The sequence below is a fragment of the Solea senegalensis genome, linkage group LG1 (assembly GCF_019176455.1).
Source record: "Solea senegalensis isolate Sse05_10M linkage group LG1, IFAPA_SoseM_1, whole genome shotgun sequence".
NCBI lineage: Eukaryota > Metazoa > Chordata > Actinopteri > Pleuronectiformes > Soleidae > Solea > Solea senegalensis.
The window spans coordinates 17,753,563-17,780,531 of NC_058021.1; the positions used below are offsets into that span (position 1 = coordinate 17,753,563).

At 41.5% G+C, this 26,969-nt stretch overlaps 1 protein-coding gene across 1 annotated transcript in view; it reads left to right on the plus strand.

The window, feature by feature from the left end:
- The window catches only part of zswim5 (zinc finger, SWIM-type containing 5), a 61,425-nt gene extending 37,310 nt beyond the window's left edge, over positions 1-24,115 (plus strand). Inside the window, exons 2-16 of the mRNA XM_044021135.1 lie at positions 6,850-7,037; positions 7,645-7,813; positions 10,549-10,697; positions 10,833-10,983; positions 12,009-12,185; positions 12,689-12,865; positions 13,465-13,611; positions 13,703-13,840; positions 15,994-16,145; positions 17,128-17,230; positions 17,384-17,519; positions 19,324-19,481; positions 19,568-19,731; positions 20,890-20,971; positions 21,351-24,115. Of these exons, the coding sequence (XP_043877070.1) occupies positions 6,850-7,037; positions 7,645-7,813; positions 10,549-10,697; positions 10,833-10,983; positions 12,009-12,185; positions 12,689-12,865; positions 13,465-13,611; positions 13,703-13,840; positions 15,994-16,145; positions 17,128-17,230; positions 17,384-17,519; positions 19,324-19,481; positions 19,568-19,731; positions 20,890-20,971; positions 21,351-22,213 (2,954 nt within the window). The 3' untranslated portion in view covers positions 22,214-24,115. The remainder of the gene's footprint in view (positions 1-6,849; positions 7,038-7,644; positions 7,814-10,548; positions 10,698-10,832; positions 10,984-12,008; positions 12,186-12,688; positions 12,866-13,464; positions 13,612-13,702; positions 13,841-15,993; positions 16,146-17,127; positions 17,231-17,383; positions 17,520-19,323; positions 19,482-19,567; positions 19,732-20,889; positions 20,972-21,350) is intronic.
- The last annotated feature ends 2,854 nt before the right edge of the window (positions 24,116-26,969 follow it).

The following is a 26,969-nucleotide window of genomic DNA, read 5'->3' on the forward strand; positions in this document are numbered from 1 at the left end:
AGACAAACACAAGGGAGTTCAATTACAGTTGTATGTTTACATTCTACTGGACCCAAACTGGTCTAGACACTCTGCACATGAATGCTCCTCAATTCACAGCACCCTCCCCCCCAAGCTTTGACCTAGAAATAATAGAAGAAGCTGGTACAACAAAAGAAGAAGACCACAGCGAAAAGACATGGACAAAATCCAGATTGTTTTGATTTGGGGTTAAATATTTTGAAGTTAATGGATGGAGAAAGACACAAGATGGTGCTTGACATACAAAAGGCCTGTACAAAGTTGTACTGAAATGGCTTTAAATTCACATTGCAATGGTATTTTTTGGGGAAAGAGGTCCTACAGTGGTGTTACGGCACCACATACAGGCCTAGCGATGATACAAAAAAATAAAAAGATTGTACTTTATGGATAAGGCCTAACTAGCCACCAGTTAAAGTTGTTTTTGCCTATGATGTAATCAGACAAATGGAAAATGCCTAATACTGGCAAACTTAACAGGGTTATATCACCACCTAGTGTAGTGGATGTTGGCACACTTCATTCTTAAAATGGATTCCCCACTTGTTTTTTTGTAAACTGGGTCAAGGACGGTGGTACAATTAAATGACGTTGATGAATGGGTGGAAACGTGAGTGTGTGTGTGTGTTCAAATAATGAAAGTGTGTTTGTGTTTGTTGACAATAGACAGTTATGCCAAGGTTGTAGTTACTGCAACAAGACAAAGTAGAGAAACTCACTGTCATTTTAAATACTGTTTCAGTTTTGCTACATGTCCACCATGTTTTTTGACACCAGAAATCTCATCCATATTTGGATGAGAGGGTGCAGCTGGTGAAGAAGTGAAGGTTGGGTCTCACTGAGAGTGCTTTATTTATGGTCTATTTGAATCTAAATTGGACGACAATTTACAAAATAGACATCCTGTTGTATTGAAAAAAAAGAGATCTGAGACCAGTAATTGGGGCCATTAACGCCCCAGGAAAGCGTCTACTGTTGCTATAAATCAACCTCATTTTCCTCATAGAGTTAGGCTACATCCAAACTATTATAAATATAAATGTGTCACATCTACTCTGGATACACCTGCCTTCCATGCCACCCTGGCATTTTTGAGCTCACATGGACAGACATTGATTATGGCTTGGCTGAGTTTAGTTTTAACTTTCAAAAATGTACTGTAGCTCTCTTCTCCCACGCAGCCTAATTTTATGATTTAAACCAGTGATTCCAAAAAGACAGAGTCAGGAGCCGCAGATGGGTCACAAGGGACCTTGTATATGTTTTTGGAGGGAAAAAGTGATTGAAAGTAACAATGTTTGGCTGTGTCAACCCGCAAACTTTAGATTTGTTGTACAGGTGATAAGAAAATCATATGTGTATGGAAAATTTAGTGCAAGTTCCTGTCAAAACATCATGGGAATTGTTTAATAACTGTTCTGGAGACTCATGGTGGACCAAAGCAACTTAACGTTTGATTTCACACTAAACTTATGTTACTGTAACAACCATGGAATGCATTGATCCAGTGTGGGTGGCAAAATGAAGGAGTGGTTTTTGGCTGTGTGTGTTTGTGTGTTTTTGTAATATTAGCACAGTGTTGTGGGGAAAAGGAGAAGGATGAATCAAAGATGCCATCGTTCCTGAACTTTAAAATGGACTCTGAGGAGTGGGCGGAGTTTGTGTGTGTGTGCGTCTGCAAGGCTTGTGGCGAGGCAGGGGTTTGAATAAGACTATAGTCTTATCTGTGTGTGTGTGTGGGTGGGTGTTCATGCATACTTTGGCTGAGCTCCCAGCTCCATCTCCCCAGCTGATTAAGGGGTTAATGGCCTGTAAGCGTGGGGAGCTCTCCGCTTCCTGATTGGCCGACGTGCATTTGTGTGGGTGGGGTTTTCATCAAGTGGCAGATGGTGTATAACATTGTCGGTGGGAGGCAGGGTAGAATGTGTATTTGTGTCTGCACACAATAACGCGTGTACGTATAGATGACCGCAGATCACCGTCTTTTTATATTGAGGTGACAGCCAGAGAATTATGTGTTGTGATGTCAGGTCCCAAGTGCATTATTATATATTTGATTGAAATGCAAATATTCCCAAATAAAACAAATCCACATGCAAATCCACCTCATCTGGGAGGAGACGGACGGAGGAACCGCTGTGGTTCATTGTCTTTTCTCTGTCAATGTGAGGATTGTACGTGGGGCCTGAATTCACACACAGATTTTATTTATCAGTAAATGATGCACACATTCTGCAGCTGATTATTTTCATACTCAGATTATTTTATACTTGATTATTTGCATGATTGATTAGTTGTTTGGTTCATAAAATGTCGATCTGTGCTTCCCAATGCTCAAAGCGATGACATTCTCAAATGTCTTGGTTTGTCCTCAAACCTTTTTCTATAAATGGTTCAAAGAAACCATAAAATATTTGTAACACTTAAACTGATTAATCGATTATCAAAATAGCTGACTAATCTGGTAATTGGCTTTAAATATATCAGTGTTTGTCAGTTTTCTGGACATGAAAGTACATCTGCATGAGCACACACCAAGAGCAAGAATATACATGACGTGTATTTGCAGGAGAAACACAAAGATACGGGGGGGAGAGAGAGAGAGAGAGAGAGAGATGATATCTACAGTAAATATCATGGACTTTTGTTTTGTCTTTGTTTGCTCTGGTATTAAGAACAAAAGCAGACAGCCTTTGAAAAGGTTATTTTGTTTCGTGTTTGTGTCTGAATCTTTTTTTTTTATCAAGTGCCATTTCATGCCCATCTACCGAAGACACAATGTTTTCCTTTGCACACGCAGCTATTCTTCCTTTTGACTCTGCATTGACGTCTATTCATTTGGACAGTCTAAATAAAGCCTTATCCGTAACCTTAACCAGTTTCTCAGAAATGAGGATCTGCCTCATGAGGACCAGGTTTTGGTCTCCATGAGGACTACTGGTCCTGACAAGGTCGGCGTTTATGCTGTGCTCCATTTACATCGAAAGTCGGAACTGGGAGTGACTTCGCCCCATGAGTTCACAGTGTTCCAGTGGAGAAGTCGGACGAAACCATGGATGCAAGCGTGTCTTGGGCTAGCCATTGTTAGCAAAAAGCAGTCAATAACAACACTTTACGTGTTGTTTTGCGTACACAAACGGCGTAGCAACATCTAAAACAAATGCGACAGAAGTTGTATTAACCTCTGTATTAGCCTTTGGGCTGGTGACGCTGATTAGATGTTCCAAATTTTGGTAGTAGAAAAAGGGCAAGTGGTAGCCATTAGTGATGTCACCCATTAGAATGTGAACTCCTCTTCACTTAACATTAGCTTTTTATCTTCTTTCCCTCTGGGTCATTTATGGGCAGGCTTTGGTCTGGCATATGCACTACAGCGTTAAGAGTAATTTCGGGGATGTTTCTTGCATGAAAAAGAAAAAAAAAAATCATATAGGGAAAGCAATGTTTGTGTGGATAAGGCCTAAGTCAACCACAGTAGACTAAATGTATGTTTTTATTTGGCCCACCTTGGAAGGCCAACATTAAAAAGGAAGGATCTGATAAAAAATGCCCAAGTAACTTCACTCAAAAATTGCCAACTTAACCAGATAATTTACCCCAGCATCACTTAAAGTTTTATGTGCGAACCTGGCAGGAGAAAGAGAGAGGGGAGCAGTGCCAGACAGACGGACTATGAACAGTGTCAGCCATTTTCCGACTTGATTGAAAGTGAAAAGAGCAGCGGTGTCACCGTCACATTCATCCTGTGGCCTGAGCAACAATAGGCTTCAACCTAACAGACACAGACAGAGAGGGAAGGGAGGGGCTTAGGTCTACAGCCAGGAGAAAGGAGGAAGGCACTGCCAGCTGTGAGAAAGATTGAATGCTGAATATCATCTGCCATCAAACCTTCAACACTCATCTGAAACGCTAGACTGGATTTCTGGAGGCAAGTGCAGCAATGACTGATGACTGACAAGAGCCTATTTAGACAGCTCAGGGGGCAAGATTGCTCTTAAATGTTTCCCCCGATGCTTTTAAGACATGCACTCCTCCAGATTTTTGCCTGATCTTTCCCTCTCTGTAAGGATAAAAAATGTGGACTCCCATTACTTTAAGCTGTGGTTTGCACAAATTGGCTCGACAGGTAGATCCATTAATGACAAGGAGGGAAGGAAGGGAGCCAAAGCCTTTCTTCTGACATTTACGATATTAACCATGGGCTGCAAGACACAGAGATTGGTTAGACAGGCTGACTCAGAGTGGGGTTTACAGTTTGGAGGACTCTTTATGTCTATCACTAGCAGATGCATCAGCCGCTCTTCCTCCCCCTGCAGTCTATTCTCACTCAGTGTCACTCTTATCTGTTCTGTCACTGTCAGATGCCCAGTTATGCTGTGCTTTCATCATGGTAAAGTTTGGTTTGGTGCAGTACAGCACAGTTTGGAATGGTAAAGCCCTGGGTCAGGCTTGTGTTTCCACTGATAACAGTACTTTTACTTGGTAGAGGGGATTTTGGCTGTCAGCCGACTGCCGTGGGTATCGTACTATTTTACTCTGGTACCCCAAGGGAAGGGTGCCAAAAATGGAATAGTTGGCTGGTTATTTTTTGTATTATTCCCAATTCCCACCGCTCTGTACCAAATCGAACCACTCCACTCGGTAGAAACACAGCTTTAGACTCAACTTGGAGGTGACGTTCTTTCCCACTTCTGACTTCCAGTCTCTAATGTAAATGGGATGCACCATTTTAACATATCTGGTCCATCAAAAATGTTCTCCTTTTGTCTGTACTTCCACACAAAAATACTTTGCAGTGGCCTGTGGGAGTACCTTAACAATGCCAATCTGAGTAGTCAGTGGTTGGTATGTTGGTGGGACGCTGGATTGAAAAGTGTGGTATTTGGTTTTATGGCTTTATGTTGAACAGCACAGTGTCAGTAGCTGCCCTTTTTAACGATTCATGGCTGTTAGTGTAACTACTTGCTTTGTTAGCTATCAAGGCATTTTTCTTATCAGGCCACAATTTAATTATTCACGTCCACTTTGTTAGTTTGTCAGAACTTAAGACATGTATTTCTTTTTTAGCCCACTCCCAAAATAGCCACATTATCGCTCTCCAGTTCGCATTGTTCATCCTCTCCTCAGGTTTCTGTCTTTCTTCTGTCTTTCTGGCTGTAAAAGCAGCAGTGGGACACCTCACCTCATAAATAAGTGACTTGTCACCATGAGACGACTGGACAGACCATATTTACTTACGTTTCTCCTCATATCGAATTTAGTTTCCTTTCAGCAGGCACCGTTCTTTTCATTCAACCCTATACTTATGAGTCTCACTTCTTTTGTTCTAAAGGTGGAATGAAATGGCTTAATTTCTTCATGTTTCAATCTATACAATTAATAATACATCGTTAAATGTGATATATATGACATTTTCTAATTAAACTTGAGCAGATGTCAATGATATTGACGTTATTTTTTAGTAAAATAAAAGCATGTATCCAAAAAAGCAGGAGTTAGGACAGAGCCTTGAGGTACTCCACAATAGAGTTAAACATCTGTAAGATTAAGATTTATTTTCGCTAGATATGTTTTTGTTGGCAGGTGGAATAAAGTCAGTAATCCTAGAAAAATCCTTTAGTTACCGTCTGAATTGCTGTATATTTTACATGGGTAATCCATTTCCCTGGAATATAGAAAACCTATGTGTCGTGTCACTGCAAAAAAATTTGCCAATTCTCTGTGTTCACTGTTTTCATTCCACAGGTCTGAGACTATGCTACTACCATAGCATCAACAAAGGCTGATTAGGTTTCAGTCCCCCGTTAAAACCTGCAGTTAAACTTATTTCAAAGGCTACAGCTGTCAGGCTGATGACGGCCAAAACGCACATGCATGACGGCGGAATAATGGCTTAGTAATCAATGTTTCAGAATCCATCCTGCTAATTCCACATGCCAAAACGACCAAACAGATGCTGATGAAGAGAAGCTAAAGGCAACGATGCCTGACATCCTGCAAAAACGACACGGTCAACCCACGTTCGCTTAACAACAGCTCAACAGAGCGTAACCGCAAATAGTCCAGTTGGTGTACAAGGGCTGTAAAGATTAACTACGCAAAGCAGAGTCAACGTTAATCTACAGTATTTAATTAACTACCCTTAGCAACCTGTTTTTGCTGCACGCACGCACGCACAGAGGCAAAAGGAGGGAGGTGGAGAGAGTATCAAATGGTGGAGTCCTGTTATATACGCCTCATTTAAATGTGTGTTTTGTACTGGTTTCACTTTGTGTGAAGTAGAGGTCAACTGATAATAGTTTTTCTATGGCCAAAGCCGTTTTTTTATAAATCAGAGCATCCGATGGTTGGTTTTCTTGTTTTTTCCTCGGTCGAATAACACAAAAAAACTAATGACCTCTCTGTCTAATCCACATTTAATTATTCTACATTATTTTCAATAAGAAATCATTTTGAATAACAGAAAATAAAGTTTTAGTGACCTGGCAACATCGAGGTTTCCGAAAAGAAAAAATTCATACTTGATATACCAAAAAAGGCAATATCCATCTGATTATTTGGTTAATAAGTCTACATCTAGTTTGAAGAAGCTCAGGCTGCCACATATCTCTTCTTTATTTCATTTCATACTTCTTTACTTTATAGTCAACATATAAAATCTAAATAGAAGCTAAAACAAATGAGTTTAAAATGTTTTAACTCTGGCGTGACTGATGTTGTGCCATCGCTGTTCATCTTAAGATGTCACATAGCTCTTAATATTGCTTTAATTTAATTTGAACCCAATGAAAGACTCACGTCTCCCCCCTTCCTTGTTTGTGTTTGCAGGGTTTCACCTCAGCGGCACGGTCACTGAACCCACCACGTCGTCAGAGCCAGCAGTCACACACAAGGTGGCCATCAGCTTCGACCGCTGCAAGATCACTTCGGTCACCTGTGGATGTGGGAACAGGGATATTTTCTACTGTGCACACGTGGTGGCGCTGTCTCTGTACCGGATTCGCAAGCCTGAACAGGTAACTATAACTCACGTTACACAATATAGATCTGTGACTTTCAGCGCCAGATTAATGCAGGTTCACAACTCAGTCGTGCACCTGGACTGCACAAGAACATTCAAGTGTGTACTTTGTGACCATGGTTGCTGCAGTAAACTGCACACAGATCATTTCTCCATGTGACACAAGGCAGAAGTGCCTTGTTTGGCGACATATCTGTCGCGTTTCTACCGATGTCTCTCACATTTCTCTTTCAAACGCTGTCGGCATTGCAAAGACTGGTCTCCTGAGTAAGTCACCTGCCGAGTTTGAAGACTGTCAAACAAACTATTAGGCAGTTATATGACTGGACAGACATTCCTTGAAATAATAGAGAGACCAGGATTGCCCAAAGTGGAGCCTGAGGGCCAAAGTTGGTCCACCAAAGGGGTTTCATTTGGCCTGCCAGACTTGAATTATACTTATAGTATATAGTATATTTTCTTAATCTATCAGTGAATCAGCCTCAGCCTTATCGAGAGACCAAGTGTCTCACTTGTGGTCACTGAATTGCAATTGGTCATTGGTAGGAAAGTTGCTATTGCATAATCGAAAATTAATATATATGTGTTTGTGTCTGGTGCAGGTGAAGCTGCGGCTGCCCATCTCAGAGACGTTGTTCCAGATGAACAGAGATCAGCTGCAGAAGCTGGTCCAGTATCTGATCACAGCTCACCACACCGAGGTGCTGCCCACTGCTCAGAAACTGGCCGACGAGATCCTGTCCTCCAACTCCGAGATCAACCAGGTTCATGGTAAGAGCAGTTTGGTTTGGTTTTGTAGAGCCACACTTATGTTGCACTTATCCAAAAGGACACACCTTCAGATTTTTACACTTTAGTGGGGTCCAAAGTCTGTGTTTGTAACAGGTTATTAATGTTAATTCTATAAAGCTTCCTGTTCAACAAACATGTAGACAAGCAATGTTCAGCTGCTTTGGTGCAACTTAAAGTCTGAATGTTCCGGAGAGAACCTGTCCATCCTGCTAATGCACTGCCACACATAAATACTGATCTACTCACTTTAGTGGGGACCAAAGTCTGCAATGTCACCGTGTACAGAATATTGATGTGAACACGCCAGTATCAAGCAACATTTTCACCATTTTGGTGGCAGTTTAACTAAATCCACAAACATACACAAACAAAGAGGTGGTTTCGCTACAGTCCTGCTCTCTGTCTCCCTCTTTCGCCCTTAGTGGTACTGCAGCCTCACAGCAGTAGTCAGTCTAAAGTGGCAGAGTTTTTCTGTGTGTTTACATCAACAGACATCTCTACTAGCTAGTCAACCAAAGACAGTAGTGTAGGAGCAGGTACAGTTACTCACGAGTGATACATTGTTACAGTGCTAACACTAAGCCTTACTTTAGACAACTGGGGAGAAACTGTTAGTCCACGGGCATAACTTTTTCTCGTCCTCAGCCACCATTTTTTTTAACAAATATACTGAAACTCTTTGCCGTTGCTTTGCACAGTCTTTAAAAAGAGGCTTGTACCTCTACTTTGTGGAGATGCTGTCCATCCCTCTGCAGTGATATCTTCACAGAAACAGGCCAGACTTAAAAGCTTCCAGACTTGAAACATGCTGCATGCTAGTCCACAGGCTGTCATACGTCAGAGACTGTGATTACTCCAGTGAAGCAGCAAGCCATGGGCTTCAAATGGCTTGTTTGATTTAGCTCCCACTCTCCAGTCACCTCCCCTCCTTCAAATGGCAGGAGTGTGTTAAAAGAAAGTGGAGAGAAACGCGTTGAAATGGTGAAACGAGTGCAGCAGAAAGTAAAGAAAAATAAAATGTGTGGTAACTAAGGGAACCTGAGGGGAAGAGACAAGAGAAATGGCACTTGGAGATGGGAGGGAAGGGAAGGGAAGATGAAAGTGCTGAGAGGAAAAAAAGACGAGGAGATCTGTAGCAGGCAGGCTTCAGTGGAACGACAAAACAAGACACATCCTTTCACCAAACAAAATTCTTAATGTTTTCTCCGTTTCATCTTCTTTCTAAATGTTGACATTCTCCAGCGCTCCTGTCCAGGAAGTGCTGGGCAGCGTTTCCTCTCAGTGTTTTAAGAGAGAAAGAAGAAGCAGGGGGAGGATGGTGGTGGTGGTGGGGGCTCATGGGGGCCCTGAAGTTCAGCTCAGTGGCTCCAGGAGTGAGACTGTCTTTGATGAGGAATGTTGCTGTTTTGCTGCAGTGCACTCAGTTGGAAACACGTCTCTGGGCTTTTCCTTCGCTCACTTCCTGCCTACATCAAAGCGCCTTCCCAGTTTAGAGCGTATCAACATGTCCCTGTAGTATTACCCAGACACACATGCTCAGCACAGGATATTAGAAAAATAAAGTTGGCCTTATATCTTCCCCTCGGTGTATGATTAGCTTGTAAAGAGCAGGGTTTTGTAAATGTCACGCAGGTGCAAAGGCGGCAAGGTTTTGTTTGTTTTCAGGATCATTGTTGCACGATAAGCTTCAGTTTGGACAGATTAAAACTGGGCCACATGTGCAGACATTTAGTAAACTACATTTCCCCTTGTCACCGTCTGTCTGTTTATTTTGTTTCTTGGGGTAAGAATTGAGGACAGGAAGGACACGCACCTCTGTTTACGCCAGCTTTGATGGTGTGAGAAGGATGTTGATATATGATCTGATTGTTTTAAGGTTTCTTTTCTTGTGTGTGTGTCTCTATTAAGACACGAGCCTCGAAATGTCCATCTGGACATTTTTTTCCAGAATAACCTTCAATATCTGGCAGTTATTTACAACTTACCACATGTTAAAATAGTGTTTTTAATAACAATTTAAAATGAAGAAGAAAAAAAAGTTTCATTGAACACCAGATTTTGCGTGTTAAATTTGAAATTTGAACAGTATAAAACATTTAAAATAACATTTGTTTGAGTTTTTGTCTAAAAAAAAAAGGAAACTATGTACAGGTGTTTTTTCAACCCTTTCCTCTCTGTTGACAAAGACGCTGATTTGCCGGCTTCCCGCAACAACACGAGTGAAATATCCGCGATAACCACACATGTAACTTCTCAGCTTTCAGAAAACGTTGTAATTTTTCCGATAGCACAAACCGTCTTGTAACTATGGTAATATAAATTGCGCATGTGCAAATGTGTCATCTGCGATATGCTCTGTGTTAAAGGGTTAAAAACAAAAAGATGCTGGTGCAAACAGGAAACAAATTCTCTATTTTGCATTTTTTTCCCTTAGTTTCAGAAAGTAATGCTGGTGGGAAACGACAAAGAGCAGGGATTTCTTAAGATGTATGACCGACAACGAGGTGACATTGAAAACCAATCAGAGAGTGTGTGTGTAACTGTGTTATCGTTTTCAGAGGCCTCAGCTTTTGCCCGTCCAAATTAAAACACAACCTCGTAAATATTCAAACTAAAACAGAGCTAGCATCATTTATTTGGCATGTAAGTGAAACACAAGGGAAGGAGGTGAAAGTGAAATTGGATGTAGCCTAAGTCTGTGTGTGTGTTCCCAGGTGCACCAGACCCAACTGCAGGCGCCAGCATTGATGATGACAACTGTTGGCATCTGAACGAAGATCAAGTCAGGGAGCAGGTCAAAGAGTTTCTATCACAGGGAGGATACTATGGCTCTGGGAAACAGCTCAACTCCATGTTTGCCAAGGTTTGTTTTCTCCCCCAAGGAAAATTAAAGAAATTATATTTTTTTTTTCTAAGTTGCAAGGACACACACAGTGGCACCAGATGGAGGAGCAGATTGTTAGGAACTACTGTAACTGAGCTCTGCTGGTGTTTCCAGGTGCGGGAGATGCTTCGAATGAGAGACTCCAACGGCGCCCGGATGCTGACGCTCATCACGGAACAGTTTATGGCGGACCCTCGGCTGTCGCTATGGAGACAACAGGGCACGGGCATGACTGACAAGTGTCGGCAGCTCTGGGATGAACTGGGTAAGAACTGGCAGAGAAACGAGAAACGGTGCAACGGCTAATGGTTACCAATTGGTTATAAAGTAAAAGATACAAATCTTGTGTGACTGATGGCAATGCCAAATCAACATTTTTCAACGTGGACCAAACAACAAATTGGTTCATCTAGAAAATGAAAGACCGATCAATCGATTCAGACAGTAATCGTCACTTGAAGCTCTACCAGGCACCTTGTAAGGTTAACGCTTGTCCCAGTAAGCAATGAGGTCATCTGGTCAGAGGCTGCTCCTCCGAGCAAAGGATAAAGGCTGCCGATCAATACAGCTGCTCAGCTTCTCTGCGATCAATCTCAGCATTTAGGAGGTCAATAAGAACACTTCCTGGGTGAGTGATAGACATCACAGCACATACGCAGAGAGGACGAACAGAGCTCCTTCCTCTTGTCTGGTGAGACGCAGTTTTAAAGGCCAGGAGTTTGGTGCAATGACGCAGCAGAAAAGGTGACCAAGACTTCAACTGGTACTTCAAGTGATTTGATTTTATTAAATGTAATGTAATTAAGGTGACACTCAAAGCAAGGAAATTTGTTTGGCCAGCAATTTACGATAAATCCACCTGTCTTTTTTTCAATATCAGAGATTATTTACAGGAAGGGCACATCATTGTCTTAATGGAATAACTATATTTTTACTTCGTAGAACACAGTCACAGCTTTTGATAATTGAGATATTTTGATTCATATATGCTTTATGAACATTTTGAATATAGAGCGGTTAATCTTCCCCAAATTGTTTAGCCCCATGTCCTTAAGAACGTGACATCCCAAGAACATGTTGATGGAATTCTGTCAAATTCTGCATATTCATTTTGCCCGGATTCAGAAATTTGATTTGCATGTTTACATGTTGTAGGATTTGGTCAACGGTCAAAGGTCACAGTGTCCTCTCAAACCAGAATCTTGCTCGCTGAAGGACTTGACCAGTTCATCGATGGCTGACACTTCCCGAATTTAGGTTAACCCATCTTTTTTTACCCTCTATCCTCAGGTGCATTGTGGGTGTGCGTGGTTCTAAACCCCCACTGCAAAAGCGAAGAGAAGACCTGCTGGTTGAAGCAGCTGAAGAAATGGGGAGACATGGACATCTGCCCGCTGGAGGACGGCAACTATGGCAGCGAGCTGCCCAACATTACTAATGCTCTGCCGCAGAGCAACCTTGCCCAGGGTAAGCAAAAAGGAAACAACACACACATATTCTGAAGGTCTGTTATGAAAATCTGTCCACAGAGATCGGATTACGAATGAGAAGAAGCACACGGCACAAAACAGCAAGAAGCATCCAAAAAAAAAATTCAAAAAGTAGATTCTAATGCTGAGATTACACCGGGATCTTCTTGGTCAATCACGATTTTGGCTTCTCTTAAACGTTACTGTGCAATATAGAAAATGCTTGCTCTGCCAACAGCAATCGAGAGCTCCTTGTCTGACTATGTGCCGGCATTTGCTGCTCTTTCTTTCACCACACAGCTCCAAGTTTCATACATTAAAGTCAATCTGTTTGTGTTAGAGAGAGAGTATGGACAGGGGAGCGAAAATTAGGTCATCATTTCTCAGAAATCCACAGGGGGTGATAGAGGCACTGAATTCATGTATGAAAGGTGCTCTGATTATTCTTATATTGCATCTTAAACGGCTACTGATCCCGTGTTTGTCTCTGTTCTCCCTCAGACTCTCTGGCCAGACCTAGAAGGACAGTGTTCAGCAGAGCTGTCGAGGCCTGTGACCTGCACTGGCAGGACAGTCACCTGCAGAGGATCATCAGCAGCGACTTCTACATGTCTCCGTCCTACCAGAGAGAAGGAGAGAGTCTGCTCTTCAATCCACAGGGCCTGCCTCTCTGGCTCGGTAAGAACCTGAATCCATTACTCTGTAGTCTATATGGAAACGTGTGTATAAATTCATATACATGATTTACCAGCACACATGCACACACACAGAGGTTTGCACAGCTATTCTTCTTAGGACACTACGTTGACTTCCATTCATTTGGACAGTCTAAACCAAGCGTCATCCCTAACCTTAACCATAACCACAGACCTAAACTTAACCAGTGCCTCAGAAATGAGGTTCTGCCAGGTTTTGGTCTCCATGAGGACTACTGGTCCTGACAAGGTGTTTATGCCAGGAAAAAAAAGGTCCTAAACTAGTAACAAATATAAGAACACACCTACACACGGAGAAATTCTGCTGATACTGAGGTCAGTATCTGCAGTAAGCAGCTTCCAGCTAAGATCTGTCAGATTCTGCAATTTAAGCCAGCTATCAGACAAGCATTGGTGTTCTGCTGAGCCTGCAGTGAGTGAGTGAGTGAGAGTGTGTGTGTGTGTGTGTGTGTGTGTGTGTGTGTGTGTGTTGTCTATAAAAAAAGGGTAAGAGAGAAATTTTGAAAGAAAACAAAGAGTGTGTCTCCCTGACCCCGTCTGTTGTCTCTGTCCACCACGTAGACCACGTCCCAACAGCGTGCGCTCGCGTTGACGCCTTGCGCTCCCACGGTTACTCCAGGGAAGCCCTGCGTTTGGCCGTGGCCATCATCAACACACTCCGCCTCCAACAGCAGAGGCAGATGGACATCTACAAACACCAAAAGAAAGGTAAAGACACACACACTGTGTTTTAAAAGGGGGAGCAGTACACTGTCTCAGTCATTTCACGTAATTCTAACTGTCCCTCTTCCTTGGTCAGAGCTTCTCCAGAGGGGCGTGACCTCCACCACCAACCTGGAAGGCTGGGTCGGTCACCCGTTAGACCCGATTGGGTGTCTGTTTGTCACGCTCACTGAAACCTGCCGTGTGGACGACGACAACAGCATGGACACTGGAGGTACTGGAACGTGATTATGTTTCTCCTTTTTGAAAGATGCTTGTTTGAAAATCAATAACGTTGTTTCCTGGAAAAAAAGAAAATCCGACATGCGATTTTCTGTTTTCACAAACTTCACAGTTGCCAGCGCTGCAACATTAATCAGTGCTGAAGTGTTTTTGCTCCTGAACCCTGTAATTTCCATTATTTCTGGTGAATCAACAAACTGTTGACTTCAGTCAGGATTTTCTGGTCCCAGAGTTCTGTCACTTAAGGCTTGCCGTATGAATCTCAGGCATGGAAATAAGGTGACACGATAGCAGCTCTGTAAGGCTATACTGACTATATGTTAAAGATATAGTGCAGTGTGGTTGTATGAGGCATTTGCACATATTCAGTGTTGTACATGTGGCTGCCACTGCGCACCTTATACAATCTCTGTGATGCAAAGTCTACACCATCTTTAGAATATGTTTGCTGCTTAATCTTACTGTACATCAGCATTTTCTGACATGAAACCTTTGAAAGTTTTTTGTCACTGGTAACTGCTCTCTCCCCCGCCTTCCGCACCAAAGCCCATAGAGAAAATTAGCGATTTTACATCATGGCTCACAGGAGGTGTTGATCCACTCCTGCCTCTGAGAGTAAGATCAAAAGGGTGATTTAAGTGTTTGAATTCCATCATTAGGATTCTCTTAAGTAGCATGAAACTTGCCAAACAAGGCCACAGTAGAGCAGTAACTACCACGTTCTGTGAGCTAAAATCGCTGATTTCCTCTATGGACATTGGTGCAATCGAATGAGAGGTTAACAAGAGGTTAACAATGTGGCACAAATGTCAGTTTCCCTTTGGATTAAATGGCACGCACACACACACACACTCCTAAAAGAGTGTGAACTTGAGCTGACACAGACGTTGGCAGGCGAAAATCTGTCATGTCCCAGCGCCAGGCAGCCATGTTTTCCTAGACATAAATTACTCAAATTACTCAAATTACTCAAAAAATTACATAAATTACTCATCCTCTATCCTCTATGAGATTCAACAGATTCCACTGTTGAATCTGCTGCATTATCACTGACACGGTTTAAAGCACTACACAACAATTCGATGGAAACTCCGCCCACAACACTTTTCATTAGCTGATGCCGTTCAATCGTGAGCAGAGGTCGATGAGGGTCACCAGCAGTGACTCATTTACACCCAGAGTCGATGTTCTTATATATGGACCAGGCGTCATTGTGCTGCAGAGCCATGAACCAGCAGAGCATGAATGGATCGGGTTGGAACACGCTGCTCATTTAGACCACCTCTTTGTGTGTGTCAGTGTGTGTGTGTGTCAGTGTGTGAGTGTGGTATGTATAGAATCCATCACCATTTGCATTTCTCATCCTGCCCAGGGCCTTTTTGCACCAGTGGTCATTGCAACAAAGCAGAATAGGGGCTTCTTTTTTTTTTCCATTGTTCCCAGGCTACAGGGAGCCATTGTCAGCCAAAGCAACACATTGACCACTGGCACACTCAAGTGTGTGTGTGCATAAGTGTGTGTGTGTGTTTGTGTGTGTGTTGGTGCTCTAAAGAAAGAGTTGAGTGATTTGCCTTTGTTGTTTTGGGAATTTGAGCAGAGTGGTATGATTATTTTGTGTGTGTGTGTGTGTGTGTGTGTGTGTGTGTGTGTGTGTGTGTGTGTGTGTGTGACCCGGTCAATGGGCTTTATTTCCCTGTGGAAGACAGCTGGGAACATCTGTCAAAAGGAGGAGGCGGGACATGGCTGTGTATCATCCAATCATCAAATCGAATCAACAAATAACAAACACACTAAGGCCCAAACTAATCAATAAGAGGAAAAAAAAAAAGAGCTCAGGAAAAGCCTGTGTCGACAGTTGAAACACAGTGGTACACACCATAAATACAAATACAACCATAATAATAAATCTAAATACATTTATGTCTTAGTTACTTAAATGTCAGTATGTTCTTTTTATAAATATAATAGAAAACGAGGTGAATAAATTATAAGTTAAGTAAAATATCCTTGCTCGTCACTCGCCAGATTGTAATCGTTTGTCCACGGTCTGAAAAAAACTCGTTAGCATCGTTTGTATTTTGTTGGGTTTTTTCGTGAATCAATTATCAAATCTTTGATCTGTCTTGACTTTGTTTCCACCTTCAGAAGGAGAACCCAGACCACCAGTCTACCACCACGTACCCGTGTGGGGAAGTCCTGACAGTGGGGAGTCGTACCTGACTCTAGCCATAGAGGTGGCTCTGATGGGGATGGGCCAGCAGAGGATAATGCCCGAGGGCCTGTACACTCAGGATAAGGTATATGGTTCTTCTGAATTTGTTTATTGCCACAAACTATCAAGATTGAAAACTGCAGAGAGAGCAAGAGAGCGGGGGAGAGAAAAGGTCATGTTGTTTTGTTCGGTGAAAAACAAGCAGAAAGTCACTGCGAATTAGATTAAAGCCAAGGAACGTTTCTTTGCACAAATGCTAATCTGCTTCAAAGTGTTGAACACGACTGCCAAAGGCTTTTGTTAATGCCATGGGAATCAGCAAAAACATGAAGGTTTTATGCAAAAAGTTTGTCTTGAATATTAATCAAATGTGCAAAGTGAGATCTTAGTGGATCACCGGCTGAAAAAAAGAAAACCACATCTGTTGTGTGGTGAAACAATAGGGAGAGTCACAATGATACAAGGGAGTGAGGTGTTATAAAATACTGCAGTTCCTGTAACTCGACCAAACATTTATATGATCATCTTTTTCAAAATTTTAACGAGTTTCACGGCATACAATTGAATTTTTTGGTAAAATGGTAAACACAGGTTTTTCCACTAATATGGTGACATAAATTGCTTGTGTTGCTGCTTCCAGCAACAGATTTAGCCCGATAACATTGTCAGTAAATGGTTGTTTGGTCCACGTCAGACTTTTCAAACCCAAAAAACATCCTAAAAACAGACATGGCTCCTCTTTTTGGTACAAATTTGCCTGTGTCATCTTGTGCTACCACCTCAGAACCTTGAAGTTCCAACCTGTCCATTCCTGTGTTACTTCCACAGTTAATGTGTTTGGGTGGTGCAGCAATGAAAATGGTCCCCCCTTGAACATTTCTTTTTTCATATACCGTTCTTGCAGCATATGAAAAATTCACATCATAAAAAAATAGAACTGTTATACTGCCCAGCACTACTTCAAAGTGTTTTCTTAGCAAGTAAGAATCAGTTCTTCCATGACTCGATGATGTTCTGAGATGGTTTGGGGAAAACTGAACAGAATGTGTGTTGTGACTGTGTTTTAGGTGTGTCGCAACGAGGAGCAGATTGTCGCTAAACTTCAAGAACTAGAGCTGGATGATCTCCTGGTGCAGACTCTTCGGAAGCAGGCCATACAGCTTCTAGATGGTACTACTTTATACCATCCCACGATACTTTATGAGTTTCCTTCAAGGATTTCAGTTTGACTCATAATCTTGATCTTGTTTTAGTTCCGTATTGAATAAACCAATGTGATCATTTAAGACGCTGACAACATTGTTTTGCCTTTTCTTGTTGCAGCTGGTCCGTTTAGTGGCTTAGGTGAAGTCATCCACAGAGAGAGTGTTCCCATGCACACCTTTGCCAAGTACCTCTTCTCCGCGCTGCTGCCACATGACGCAGACCTGGCGTATAAAGTGGCTCTCCGTGCAATGAGGTCAGGATCTCTAAACACATTTTAATTTTAAACTGCTGTGTTGTTAAAAACAAAGTAGGAAAACAGTATTACTTTCTTATGGTCCAGTGTGTAAGAAGTAGTAACATCTCATGATCAAACTACAGAAGGAAGAACTCCTTTTCCTAGGTAAATTAGGGAACTACAGTGGCCTTTGTATACCAGAAAGGATGTTGCCTACTCTCTCCCACACTCTCTGATGTTGGTTTATGCATTAACTTAACCTTGTTACAGTCCTGTCGTTGCCGATAGGATTCCACATGTGTACTTCTCATTACCGTAGCTCCTGGATCATTTGTCATATGTCAGCTGAGATTGGCACAGCACCCCCCGCGACTCTAGAGCTGTGCACCATATATAATTTCGGTAGCCCTCAGTACTTCCACGGAAACGTCCAATCACAGACAAGATTCACCAGTGCGTCACACTTCGTGACGTCAGCATCTCAGTACCGTAATTCCTAAACAGTTGAATAACTGCCAAATATCAAAAGTGAAAGTTATCTTGGAAAGAGGTGCAGAAAGAAGCACTCACCCACTGAACATGACAATTCTACAGCCATAAAATCATAATAAATCCAGGCGACTTAATATGATGATGGTCATAATCCACCCTATCCAAACTCCACAGTTTTTCCATATCCATTGATAACTCTTCTATCTCCCCCACCCCTCAGGTAAAGAGTCTGGGTGATCCCCTCTTTCACATTCCATGTCAATAATGTTACCCGGTCCGCCTACATCCACCTCTGCAACATCAATTGTCTCCACCCCTCTCACTCCTCACACCACTACCATCCTGGTCCACAGTCTTGTTTCTTCCCGTCTGGATTATTGCAACTCACTTCTGTATGGTCTCCCTCAGAAAACCCTCCAAAACCTACAACAGGTTCAGAACTCTGCTGCCCGTATCGTCTCACAAAACCCCCCCTTCCATCACATCACACCCGTCCTACAGCAGCTCCACTAGCTCCCCATCACACAACACATCAATTATAAAATACTGCTCCTCACCTTCAAAGCCATACACAACCTTGCACCTCCGTACCGCTCAGATCTTCTCCATATATCCACTCCTGCCCACACCCTCAGATCCTCCTCCTCCATCCACCTCACTGTCCCTCCAGCCCGTCTCGTCAACATGGGGAGCAGAGCATTCAGCCAATCTGCCCCCACCTCTGGAATTCCCTCCCGCCTCACTTCCGAAACACAGACTCCCTCCCACACTTCAAATCGCAAAAAAAAACTCACCTTTTTAGATAAACATACTCGCACTGACCACACAGCACTGTTGGATTTTATTTTCTTTTATTATTATATTTTACTGTATTTTATTCTATTTTTATGTTGTCAGAAAGGCGCTATCAAATAAAATGTATTATCATTATTATTATTATTATTATTATTATTATTACAAGAGGGTTAATGTAGCCGCAATTCTACATTTGCCTGGTTAGATGTGGCCTCAAAATGCAATATATGCGTTCCTGGTTTGTCTGTTCAGGCTGCTGAGGAAGCACAAGATGGCGACTATGAACAACATTCTCTTTTAAAGCAGTTATACACATATATGGAGTGGGGGTGGAGTGGCTCAGTGGTTAAGACCCTACCTTGTGTACCAAAGACCACCCCTGGCTAATTGTACTTGATTCCATTGTAAGTCGCTTTGGATAAAAGCGTCTGCTAAATGACATGTAACATAAACCTATTTATTGGAGGTATATTCCATCAATTTCTACCAATAAACCTTTCTAAATTACACATGACATGTTTGGGGTTTTTTTCAGGTTGCCTGTTTTGGAATCATCGGGAGGCTCCGGTGACGTAGGCCACCCTCACCATGGCATCTCCATAGTTCCCAGTAGATACCCACGCTGGTTCACACTGGGACACCTGGAGTCACAGCAGTGTGAGCTAGCCTCCACCATGCTAACTGCTGCTAAAGGTACCATCAACAAATCCACACATTCAAGGCCGTTATTTCCTGAAATGTGACAACAAGATAACTAATGTTATTATCTTTGCCTGCAGGTGATATGTTGAGGTTGCGGACGGTGCTGGAGGCCATCCAGAAAAACATCCACTCTTCTTCCTTAATTTTCAAACTGGCCCAGGATGCCTTTAAGATAGCCACACCGGCAGACAACTCACCTGACATAACCCTACTCAACGTAGCACTGGAGCTCGGCCTGCAGGTACTGTGTTTCATATATCACATTTGTGATGATGTTAACAAGTATTTAAAGCAAAATCATAACCTGGAGATAGCGAGGAACATGATCACATAAGAGGATGTATTAATAGGTGTGCTTTAATGGATTTGTCAATTTGTTTTAACCCTGCACCAATATCAGGTAGCTAGACTTGTTTTGTAGCAATAAAGTAGAGCAAGCCATCCATATTTAAAAACAATGATCATAAAAATGCTAACAGTAGAAGACACGTACATAGGGAGCACATACTTGTAAGCTAAAAAGTAAAAACAAATTACTATATACAACCACTTTAAGGGCATCAGGATATAAATCATGGTTAAAAAAACAAACAAAAACAAAGTAAGACAATTGCTAAAAAAGGAGGGTGGGAGTCATGGCTGGTGTGATGTTGAGGCTGAGGAAAAAGGATTTGATTTCCAAAGTTACTTGCTGTTCCCATAACTGTAACCCATAAAAACTCAGCTGTCAAAGCTCCACAAGCACTGTTCTACAGCTCTAGAGACATGGAAATTAGGGCTGCAACTAACAATTATTTTCCTGATTAATTAATCAATCTACCTATTATTTTCTTGATTAATTAACCAAAATGTATACACTTGTTGTGGAAGGGATGGACGATATGTTTTGTGGGAGTGTTATTTATTTAGTTTGGTATGTGACCGAAAAGGAAAGAGCGGCAAGTACAGCGACTGGTCCTGCATCTAACCATGGTTACCATTTTCTTGGATTTGTATTTTCTGCAGTCCTACACAGCCTCACTACAAATTAACAGGGAAAACTTCTTGCAGCAACTTAACCATTGTTGCTGCAAAGAAAACCACATAATTGCGCCTGTTGGGTTCCACAGTAAACACAAACCCTCGACATTGTCAAAGTAGCAGTTTCGTTGTGGCTTTGCCAGACTGTTTCTCCTACTATTTAACATGTGGACAGACTTTTCTGTGCCAAACTGCTGGAAATGGAAGAACCACAGTTAATCATGGGTGTAACTGTCAATATGTTAGATTTACTTTTCAGTATTTAGTCTAAAATGGCTGCTTTTTTCAGCTAGTAAATGTAAACGTTGCAAAGGTAGTAGTTAAACTAAGTCCAATTATTTCTGAAATTGAAAACATGATTGTGTTTTTTTTTTCACAGGTAATGAGGATGACTCTGTCCACACTGAACTGGAGGCGGAGAGAGATGGTTCGCTGGCTGGTCACCTGTGCCACTGAAGTTGGTAAGTGAAATTCCTTCCGGAGAAAGTTCCCAGTATCATATAATTCTTGAGTGGAAGAATTGTAGGAATAACTCTTCCAAGATCTGAAACTGAGCAAATAACTTGCTATCAAAAGGTGACCAAGAACCTGATGGTCACTTTGTTGAGATGAGTGAAAGTTCCAGAAAATCCAAAAGTTCTTCGTCCAGTTTTTGACCTGGAAACTGCTTAGAATTGGGGCCAAGCAATTGTCAGTCTTGGGCAACAAATAATGTCTCATAAGATTTGAATTGGGACATTTTTTTTGTCACCTATGACGAAGATAGTTAGATGAGAAAAAGTTGGCAGGAGAATCTCTGGATTGCGAACATACTGTCATGCTTCTGTCTTTCCTCCTCAGGTCTTCGGGCTTTGGTTAGCATCTTACAGAGCTGGTACACTCTCTTCACACCGACCGAGGCCACCAGCATTGTGGCCGCCACCGTCATGTCCCACAACACCATCCTGCGCCTGAGCCCCGACTACCCTCAACACGAGGAGCTGGCCAGCTGTGCGAGGACCCTTGCCCTCCAGTGTGCCATGAAGGACCCACAGAACTGTGCCCTGTCTGCTCTGACACTCTGCGAGAAGGACCACATCGCCTTCGAGACAGCCTACCAGATTGTGATCGACGCAGCATCTACGGGAATGACATATTCTCAGCTCTTCACCATTGCGAGGTACATGGAGCACAGAGGATACCCACTGCGGTCTTTCAAACTGGCCTCCCTCGCCATGACCCATCTTAACCTGGCTTACAACCAGGACACTCACCCAGCTATTAATGATGTGCTCTGGGCCTGTGCGCTCAGCCACTCTTTGGGTAAAAATGAGCTTGCAGCCATTATTCCCCTAGTGGTAAAGAGTGTGCACTGCGCCACGGTGCTGTCTGACATCCTTAAGCGGTGCACGTTGACAGCACCTGGTCTCGCCGGCATCCCTGGGAGAAGGAACTCTGGGAAGCTGATGTCAACAGACAAGGCGCCATTGCGGCAGCTCCTTGACGCCACAATCTCGGCGTACATCAACACCACGCACTCTCGACTGACACACATCAGTCCGCGGCACTACGGAGAGTTCATAGAGTTCCTGAGCAAAGCAAGGGTAACTTTCTTGCTGGCACAGGACGGCCACATTCAGTTCGCCCAGTTCATAGACAACCTGAAACAGATCTACAAGGGCAAGAAGAAACTCATGATGTTGGTCAGGGAGCGCTTCGGCTGACCTTACACCTCCCTCACAAGAACACAGTCCTTGGGAAGTAGTTAAATGTATTTGTTTCTATTTAAGTTTGTTTTTTTTCACCTTTGTTGAGCCATTTGTTGACTAAGTCATAATTTTTTGTTTCTGTTTGGTTGATTTGTTTTTTGAATGTGAACCAGGAAGTGTTTGCAGTACACTGCTCGTCTTCATTGAAATTGCAAAAGGTGTAAATGGCTCGAAACATCAAAGAAACAACAGCAAACAAACACGTTCCCCTCTAATTAATATAAAATATATCTATAATCGAAAAAGGCAGAAGATTGTGGGGACAAAAAAAGCAAATAGAACTTTTGTATTTCAGTGGCACATGATGACATGAAAACCAAATTAATTTGATGGCGGAGGTACATACTTTGAGCCGGAAGACACTGTCATGATGGGGATTATGGAGAAAACGTGGTTTTTACAATGGAAGGTTTGTGTCATTCCAAACAAAGAAAAAAACACTGAGGAAATCGCACAGTGTTGCTGTCATACCTCAACTGTATTATTTGTCAGCTTTAACTTCTCTATCAGAAACGGCCTCTTGTTTCATTCAGGGCATCTTAGAGTAGAGAGGGCAGAATACAGAAAAGTACACATGTGTAGCCTTTCTCTGTAGACAAAGACGTCAGCACCAACTGGACTAAAGCCATTCTAGACTAGCTCCTGTCCTCCACACCTGCTGGTCAGTGCTTTCCCATTAATGCCGGGATTAGATTACATGATATTTATGTCAATCACAGTGGTGCAGAGTCTTGCCGACACAATAACACAAGTATGACCCTGACCAATCATCGTTCAAGACACTGCGCAAGCTCATAGGTCATTGGGGAGATGGGGCAAGGAGTTGTCATTCATGGCTACCGAAGTGTTGTTGTGCTAGTCCCTTGAGGAGATGTCAAAGAGGCAGGGGTACTGTTGCCACAGCAAAGGAGCACGTCGTAGATGTCCCAGACGCCAAATGTCTGTTCTACAATTATGTTACGCTACATGTCACAACCAAATCGCTTGGAAAAATCGGCCTGAATTCAAGTAGTCTGATCCTGGAGTAGCTTCAGAGGTAGAACTGTGTTGCTGAACAGAGAGCATGTTCTCCAGTCCAGCCATTATTGACATTATTCAGGCTGCTCTCGACAAGGTAGAGTGAGTAGAGATTCCACATGCACATAAAGTATCTTCAGTGTCATCCTATAAGCTTATTAAAAACAGTGAGAAAACAACTGTGATGAACTGAGGGTGTCACACACATATTATATGCCCATCTCTAGAGATACCACTGCACTGCTGTCTGTTTGTAGCCAAAAGTCTGTACGACTGCATCGATTCCTTTCCACGTGCTAAATCAAAAATAATTCAATAAGCAATATAAGTCAAGTCTGCTTCAGTTTGTTTGCTTGTTTTTTTTAAAACTATCCAGTGGCATTAATCTCATCACGCTGTATTCTGATAAGAAGCCTGCTAAGATGTTGGGACTGTGTTGACTTAAGGAACTTGTAAGGGTTAACTCTGCTTCTAACTAAAGCCCCTTTTCCATTTTGAAGAACTTTAATAGGAACTCATGACTCCCCATAAAGGTTTAAGATGAAGTCTTTGTTCTTTCAGCTTTGGCAAGAACCCAGAACATTATCCTATTTCAAAATCTGGTTATATTTTTAGGTCTACATTTTTGGGTCATGCAACAAGGACTATTTATGTACAACAAATATTAGGACAGCCTGCTTTGAATACACAGTTAGCCAAGTCAAACTTTTCTTAGCAGAACTAACCTTAAACCACTAATGAGGGTGCACTAGTTAATGTTTTCTATTAGCAACAGATGAAATACTTAAACACTACTCAACTCATCTATATATATATATACATATATATATATATATCTATATATATATATATATATATATATATATATATATATATATATATATATATATATATATATATATATATATATATATATATATATATATATATATATATATATATGTTTGTGCAGTAATTTATTTTTTTGCTTTTATCAACCGTTAAACCAGCTGGCTGTTAACAAGTTAGCTGCTAGCTAATGAGCATAGCAGAGGTTTTAGCAGCCGAACAAGCCCACGAATACAGATAGCTAACTTGTTGTCTAAACCTTTTTTTAGTCAATTGTAAAGTCATTTGTTTTGCTTTAGTCTTGCTATCAACTTCTTAACCAGCTTCAGAATGCAATGCTAGCTCTTAGTTACTAGCTAATGTGTAGAGCAGAGATTTTAGCTTAAAAAATAAGAGTCAATATTAGCCTAACTACTGCTAGCAGGACTATTTGCTCAATGTTAAGTGTTGTTGGCATTATTTAGACAACTGGTGGGTTATTAGCAGCATATTTAACCTATATCAACCTTTAAACAAGCCGCAGCTACACTGGTTGAGAGACTTGCAAACCAGAGCTAAAAGAAAAAAAAATATGTCGAATATTTTTCCCATCACTAAGCTTATCAGCTAATAGATAAATGAAGATACTCAAGAAACTATTTGTTGTTCCAGAAAATTCTTTATGGAAAAGGGTCTTTAGTTACTAAAGCTAGTTAGCTGCATATGCTACTGGTTGTGCACATTCTGGACTGTGAAGATAAGTGGCTTTGTCTTTCTCTAAGGGTGACGTATCACAAAGAAATTACTGTATATTTTATGTAGGGCTGCAATGATTATTTGTTTAATTGATTACTAAATGATAATGATACTGAACTAATCAGACAAAAAAAAGATTTTAATTTCGATAAATGTGCTTATTTCCTGGTTTCTTTTCTCCATATAACAAAGAAATCATTAAAAACCTAATTGTTTTTGGTTTGTGGACAAAACAAGCACTAATTGACAGATAGATTAATCGATTATGAAAATAAATAGTTGCAGCCCTAATTTTACGTCTTAAGCGTACATATTTGAGTCAACACAGGAAGTAGTTTTTCTTTATGGTGTTGTTAACGGCAGTGTCTAGTACAGTGAGAGACTTTCAAACTTCTTCTGGTCAAACTGATCATCGTGCAAGCACTTCACACAGAAAAAAGAAATACCTCTTCAGTACGTTCCTGCCTGCGTCAGCAGTGATTTATTGATTGTTTTGTATGTCGCGAGTGGGAAAACGCAAAAAAAAAAAAAGAACTGGACTAAAAAAATGTAAAAAACCCGGCCGGTGGGCGTCAGGAGAATAAAAGAATGGAGGGACATTTTCTCGTCTGCTTTAACATTCCATGGAAGCTAACTTCACCCATGCGACGCGGGTAGTTTTTTATTCTTTTGTTTTTTTTTGGATCTACAGAAATGCAGATAGAACGACAAAAAAAAAGGAAAATTGAGAGGCTAAACTCAGTTCTCAGGGACATCACTTAAAGAAACAAAACAAAAAGTAGTAACATTAAGCATTTAAGATATTGTAAATATTAAAGTGTCAATTCAGAAAATTGTAAAGTTATAATTATTTATGATAAGTACCTTATGTGTTTGGCTTTTTTCCTTTGATTTTATTTTTTTGTTTGGCGAGGGTGTACTTGAATTGTTTTGGAACGGGGGACTATATGACCTTTTTTTATGTAAGAGCAAAGACTTCAAGGCATTTCTCAGGTGCTCCTGTGTACATTTCTTTCCGTTTTGTTTCTACTATAATTATTATTGTTTGTGTTTGTTTTAGATTTGCAAAGTTTTTTGTTTGTTTGTTTTGTTTGTTTTTGTTTTTTAAAAAAAAGAAAAATCTGTTTTCCAAAAGAAGGCATGTTATTCAGATTTGAGGAAAATGAGTAAGGCATTCATTTGTAAACAGATATGTACTAAACCTAGACTATGCAGAACCACTTTGGACGGTCTTGTCAACCCCCTAATGGAGGAGACCGAGTATGGGGGGTTGGACAAAGACAAGACCCAGCATGCTTGTATTTGGACAATAATGCGCCGTAGCCAGCCTGCATTCCCTGCAACATTTAAGGGGGGGTAAAAAAAGAGAAAAGAAAGATGTTGGAAAATGCCTTTCTGACTGATCAATGTACAAAGTTTATTTTTGCGTATCTCGTTTTGTCGGTTTCATTTAATCAGGACTCAAGCCTTTAGTGTCTTCTCTGAGGCGTCGTGTCGTGTGGCAAGACGACGGATCAACACATGGACGACGGAGCGACAGGGACTGTATGAACAAAAGCGACGGCCTGTGAATGGACTCAAGTTCACGTTTTCACTTCTTCTAACTCATTTTGGGTTTTTTTTATGATTATTAATTAATGCTCTCTTCGAAACAAAAACTGACAGAGTTCACGTCGTCCTCTGTGTCACGACCGTACATGTGTCTCTTTCTTACTTTTTTCTTTTCTTTTGTCTTTTTAAAACCTCGTGTTCGTAGCAATACGTCGACACATCTGCGAGCAGATTTCAGCCTTGTGGCTGCAAAATTCAGCTTTTGACAGAAACTATCATAGGTTTTTTCCCGACTTCATTACTTTCTTGGCAACATGGTCGGCAGTGTTTATTTTTTAAATCATACGTGACAGAGGGTCATGATGTGATGCACTAAATGACAGCATTACAACAAAGACGTTCCTCCCTAATAACACTCTATGTTTCAAACTATCAGCCAGTTCCTACGGTCTTTTTTCTTTCTCCCTTTCCTTCCTTCCTTCCTAGATGTAGCCCACCAACTGTTTCCTACTTGGTTTTGTTTTCAGATTTTTGTAACTTAAGGGAAAATGGAAAAGTGTTGGTTGCCTCTTTGTGCTAC